The following is a 6000-nucleotide window of genomic DNA, read 5'->3' on the forward strand; positions in this document are numbered from 1 at the left end:
AGGACTATAGCTCGGGAGACTGCATTTCAGATAGCCCTGAGAAACTGCTCCAAAGAGGGAGGGTGGAAGGTCAGTATAATGTGATTTTGGCAAAGGGGGAGTACACTCAGGCAAACACATATTTTTTGCAGTAGGTTGCTGCTAGTCTCATGAAGATTACCACTAGTCACAAGGAGCAGACATCACCATGAAGGATTTTAGTGCTTTTCTAGATACAAGGAGATAGAAGAATTGGGCTCATAAAATCTGAAAATATCTAACTATCTGAAGACCTGTTCTGCCAGTTTTTCCCAGAGGACAAAGTGCCTCATTCCTGAACTCCACCCTGAACTCCTTTCAGGGGATGTTGAAGGTCAGCAGCTGCAGTGGCTCATGATTTAATCCTTGTAGAGGTAGATGACAAGTGCCAATTTGTAGTTGGCAATACAAAAAGCAAAACTGTAATATTTTAGAAGAAAAGATAGAAAAATATTTTTATGACAGAAGTAGGAAATAATTTCCTAGACAAGGCATAAAAAAGTACTAACCTTAGAGGAAAAGATTGATAGTTTTGACTATATTAGAAGTACTTTGTGTTACATTGGTATCATTAGTAAATACTCATGATCAAAATATGTTATTAAAGTTGAATTTATAAAAACAGACTATAAGAAGATATGTGCAGTATATATAGCTGCATGGAATAGTATGCAGATTATATAAATGTCATCTATGAATCAGTAAGTTAAAGACAGCCCAAGACAGAGACAATAGGTATGAACAAGCAATTAATAGAAAAAGAAAACCAGTAGTCAACCTGCATTTGAAAAGATGTCCAACCTCACTGCAAATTATGGATATACATAATAAAATCACAATGAAATACCATTCACACTCGTGAAATTGTCAAACATGTGAACAATACCAAGTGTTGAAGGGTTAATGAGGATGTAGGTGGAGCAGTGGAAGCTCTCAAATAGTGTTGGTGGGGATATAAATTTGGCATTTGTTAAAATTAAAAACATGTCTACAGTACTACCCAGCAATTCTATTCCTAGGTATATGTTTGAAAAATTCCTGCATATGTACATAAGGAAACATGTAAAAGCAAATTCAAAGTAGCCTTGTTATAATAGCAAAAACATTTAAAACAAAACAAAACAAAACCCTGACTGTCCATCAACAGGGAGAATGAGTAAGGTGTGTTATTCCATATAATGGAAGATAGTTGTGCAAATGAATGAAGTTTCCACATATGACTATGGAAGAGTCTCATGTAGAGTATTGAGGGGAAAAAAAGCAAGTCACAGAAGCATACAGTTTAACACATGTACGTGTAAAGTTTTAACACTTGCAAAATAATACTATATATTGCATACAGATACCATATTTGTATTAAATGTATAAGAGATTTTATTATGCATGTGATAGGTGTTTTGTCATTGCCTTCTCCCTATGATAAGATGACACTTGGGTTGTAGAGTAGCAGTAGGTTATTTCTTTCCTGGGAAGATTTTCCAGAGGTAGTGACTATTTAAGTTGAGTGATGAAAAATGAGCATGGGTTTTCTAAGTAGAATTCATGCACTGAAATTAATATACTAAAGTGTGTTCCTTTGGCTCACAGCAAAACTGCTCTGATATTCACTTAGAACATTTTGACTTATTGAGTATATTCTAGCAAATTTAGTTGCCTTCTAATCCGTGGTAGATTAGACTGCCAGAGGCAGATACATAGGTAAATGAGAAATGGTGGCCAGCTGTGAGATATAAGGCAGGAAATATCACCAAATGCAGACATAGTTATTAAAACTAAAAGCAACCTAAGGCTAAATGTAACATAAAGGCAATGAATCACAGATGCCCTAACAACTCCAGATAGCAGGCTGTACACTACTGCAATTAATGATGACCCCCCAGGTCATCCACATGTTTCTGTTTTTGTTCAAGTATTCAGGAATTTTTATGATACATATTTGCAATAATAGTCATAAATTTTAAAAAAGATTTGGGACTTGAAGCTATTTTTCTGTTATGCAAAATTAACCTTTTGGAATAGCACACTTCTAAATTATGCCTAGTAAATGATGCATTTCTGTGTTTCATTTATTCAATAGACATTCCATGAGTAATTTACCATGTAGTAGGCATAATGTGGACACTGGCCATACACAAACAAATCAGATAATTATATCATCCACTAACACAATGTGTGATATATGGTATGTGTTAATATATGTTTGTTTAGGAAGAGAAGGAAGTGCTAATTGGCTTTTTGATCTTTGCTATACTTTTATCATTTTGAAAATTTAAAAAATTAGAAGTAGAGAGAAGTGAAAACTATTGGATTTGGAATTTCAATTGAGAAATATATTTTATGAATTTCCCATAGGCTTCTTGCAGTATGTATTAAAAGATTTTTAAAAGTTTAATCTCTTTAATTTTGTAATTCTGATTCTAAAAATTTATCGCAAGAAAACAATGAAAAATAAGCACAATGGGAAGAATTAATATTGTTAAAATGGCCATACTACCCAAAGCAATCTACAGATTTAATGTGATCCCTATCAAATTACCCATGACCTTCTTCACAGAACTAGAACAAATAATCCTAAAATTCATATGGAACCATAAAAGACCCAGAATTGCCAAAGCAATCCTGCAGAAAAAGAACAAAGCTGGAGGCACAACCATCTCAGACTTCAGGCAATACTACAAAGCTACAGTGATCAAAACAGCATGATATTGGCACAAAAACAGACATATGGATCAATGGAACAGAATAGACAGCCCAGAAATAAACCCACACACCTATGGTCAATTAATCTTTGACAAAGGAGGCAAGAATATACTAATAGGTAAAAAGACAGTATCTTTAGCAAGGGGTGTTGGGAAATTTGGACAGCTACATGTAAATCAGTGAAGTTAGAACACACTCTCACACCATTCACAAAAATAAACTCAAAATGGCTTAAAGACTTAAACATAAGATATGACACTGTAAAACTCCTAGAATAGAACAGGGGCAAAACATTCTCTGACATAAAGTGTACCAATATTTTCTTAGGTCAGTTTCCCAAGGCAATAGAAATAAAAGCAAAAATAAACAATTGGGACTAATCAACCCTACAAGCTTTTGTACAGCAAAGGAAACCATAAAGGAAATGAAAAGAAACCTTACAGACTGGGAGAAAATATTTGCAAATGATGTGACTGATAAGGGCTTAATTTCCAAAATATACGAACAGCTCATACAACTCAACAACAAAAACACAAACAACTCAAATTGAAAAATGGGAAGAAGACCTAAATAGACATTTTTCCAAAGAAGACATACAAATAGACAACAGGCACATGAAAAGATGCTCAATGTCACTAATTATTAGAGAAACGCAAATCAAAACTACAATGAGGTACCACCTCATGCCTGTCAGAATGGCCATCATTAAAAAGTCTACAAATAAATGCTGGAGAGGGTATGGAGAAAAGGGAAGTCTCCTATACTGTTGGTGAGAATGTAAGTTGGTGCAGCCATTGTGGAAAACAGTATGTAGGTTCTCAAAAAACTAAAAATAGAATTGCCGTATGATCCAGCAATCCCACTCCTGGCCATATGTACAGACAAAACTATAATTCAAAAAGATACATGCACTCCTGTGTTCATAGCTCTATTCACAATAGCCAAGACATGGAAACAACCTAAATGTCTATCAACAGATGAATGGATAAAGAAGATATGGTACATATATACAATAGAATACTACTCAGCCATAAAAAAGAATGAAATAATGCCATTTGCAGCAACATGGATGCAACTAGTGATTATCATACTAAGTGAAGTAAGTCAGAAAGAGAAAGACAAATACCATATGATATTACTTATGTGTGGAATCTAAAATATGACACAAATGAACCTATCTATGAAACAGAAACACACTTGTGATTGCCAAGGTAGTTGGTGGGGGGGGAGGGATAGATTGGGAGTTTGGGGTTAGCAGAAGCAAACTGTTATATATAGAATGGATAAACAACAAGGTCCTACTGTGTAGCACAGGGAACTATATTCAATATCCTGTGTTAAACCATAATGGAAAAGAATATAAAAAAGAATGTATATATATGTATAACTGAATCACTTTGCTGTACAGCAGAAATTAACACATTGTAAATCAACTATACTTTCATTAAAAGAAATAAGCACAATACTTTTAGATGTTGCTTAGCTGGCATTATTTCCAAGAAGGAAAAGGTGTCCAGTACTAGGGAATTTGTTAAGTTATGTTATATTCATCTATCAAAATTCCAGTTTGAGAATAGTTAATGATGTAAGAAAATGTTTATGTTAAATTGGTAAGTTGTAAAAAATGGCTGGAGAAAAATAGCGGTATTTATGGTAGTGGAATTACAGGTAATTTTCCTTTTCCTTTCTATTCTTTATTCTTATTTTCCAAATTTTCTACACTAAACATATAGCAATGGTTATAAATGTAAAAAAAAAAAAATCAATTTCTATTTGTAAGATAGCACTGATTTTTCCATTCTGGAATAGATTGTTTTGGAAATAAATTTTTATCTTGGATGATCATTATTGACCATAGTGTGTTTTTGTGGACTTTGTCAATGACCAAGACTTGAATTTTGTTTAAAGGCACAATAATTCACATACAAATTCACCAGGTATGATTTAGATCACTCATTAAAAATATTATTATGTACGTTTTTGTTTCTCAAGTTGAATAAATAAATGGAAATATATGTGTTATTAAAGCCATAGATAAGTATTCACAAAGATGAAATGGAGAATCTTCATGTAAATACTTAATATTCTTTTTTGTTCTCATGAATTTGCAGTTCCTCTGTGGGTAGTGCACTTCCTCGAAGACGTTGCTGTGCATATATTACCATTGGAATGATATGTATTTTCATTGGAGTTGGATTAACTGTGAGTATTACTCTACTCACTGTTGGAATTCTTTCTTCTTAACTTTATTCAGTAGTAATAACTTTTTTCAGTAGTAAATGGTGAGGTCTGGAACAGCCTTCATTGATCCCTGAAGAACCAGCCTCCCTCGCATACCGGTCCCAGAAGCTTCTGAAAAACTATGAGCAATCTGAAGCCAATCCATGGGCCTGGAGCTTGCCCATGCAGGTGAAATCATGTCTTGGGATCCCTCTGAAGGTCCTTGACATTGGGAATTTTACCCTCCATTTAACAAAAGCCCATTTGTTTTTATTTAGTGCCAGAACCAATTTTGTCATGGCCAAAGCTGAAGCAATACTCATTCAGCTATGAAGGTCTGAAAAACAATTCTTCTTTTTATTCAAGTCTAACAGAGATTTATTATCAATATGGGGATGGCATTGGGGTTATATAGATTAAATTCCTTTTATAAATAAGAAATTTTAATGGAATTTTTGTTTACTTCATAAGGTTTATAGTTAATGTAACTAGCAATGTCATTTTATTAAATTTTACTCTGTTAGTGGTAGCCAACAAATGCAGCAACTCATAATTTGTCAGGGTTTTGTCATCTCAGGAATATATTTCATAAAAATTGCATGTAAGCCAATACAAGTTCTCAGTTTCTAACCTTTTATTTTTATATTGCTTTTTATTTTAGGTTGGCACCCAAGGTTTTGCAAGGCGATTTCATGCAACCTATGTTTCTTGGGCAGTTGCTTATCTCTTAGGTTTGATCTGCCTTATCCGAGCTTGTTATTGGGGAGCTATAAGAGTGAGTTATCCAGAACACAGTTTTGCATAAGCTTGTTTATGATTTGATAATGCAGGTGAGAGTATCTAGCAGTTCTCGATAAACTACTCTGGCATCTTTAAATCATTTACCTAATGGATTTCATTCTGGTTTATGTATGAAGTTTTAAGACTTTGGGAGTCTTTTATGAACAAATGCTCATTGTACTACATTATATGCAAATAGGTTGTTTTGCTGCTAAGTTTTCAAGCTCCAAATAATAAAGCTTGGTCTTCATGTTCTTTTACATCTCTTAAATATATTTTTGA

The 6000-nt window shown here is 33.7% G+C and overlaps 1 protein-coding gene across 1 annotated transcript in view; it reads left to right on the plus strand.

Annotated features, from left to right (window-relative positions):
* Positions 1-6000, plus strand: part of PIP4P2 (phosphatidylinositol-4,5-bisphosphate 4-phosphatase 2) — an 84124-nt gene extending 78124 nt beyond the window's left edge. Inside the window, exons 6-7 of the mRNA XM_007177493.2 lie at positions 4830-4920; positions 5600-6000. Of these exons, the coding sequence (XP_007177555.1) occupies positions 4830-4920; positions 5600-5743 (235 nt within the window). The 3' untranslated portion in view covers positions 5744-6000. The remainder of the gene's footprint in view (positions 1-4829; positions 4921-5599) is intronic.

This window comes from Balaenoptera acutorostrata, chromosome 17, assembly GCF_949987535.1.
Source record: "Balaenoptera acutorostrata chromosome 17, mBalAcu1.1, whole genome shotgun sequence".
Classification (NCBI taxonomy): Eukaryota; Metazoa; Chordata; class Mammalia; order Artiodactyla; family Balaenopteridae; genus Balaenoptera; species Balaenoptera acutorostrata.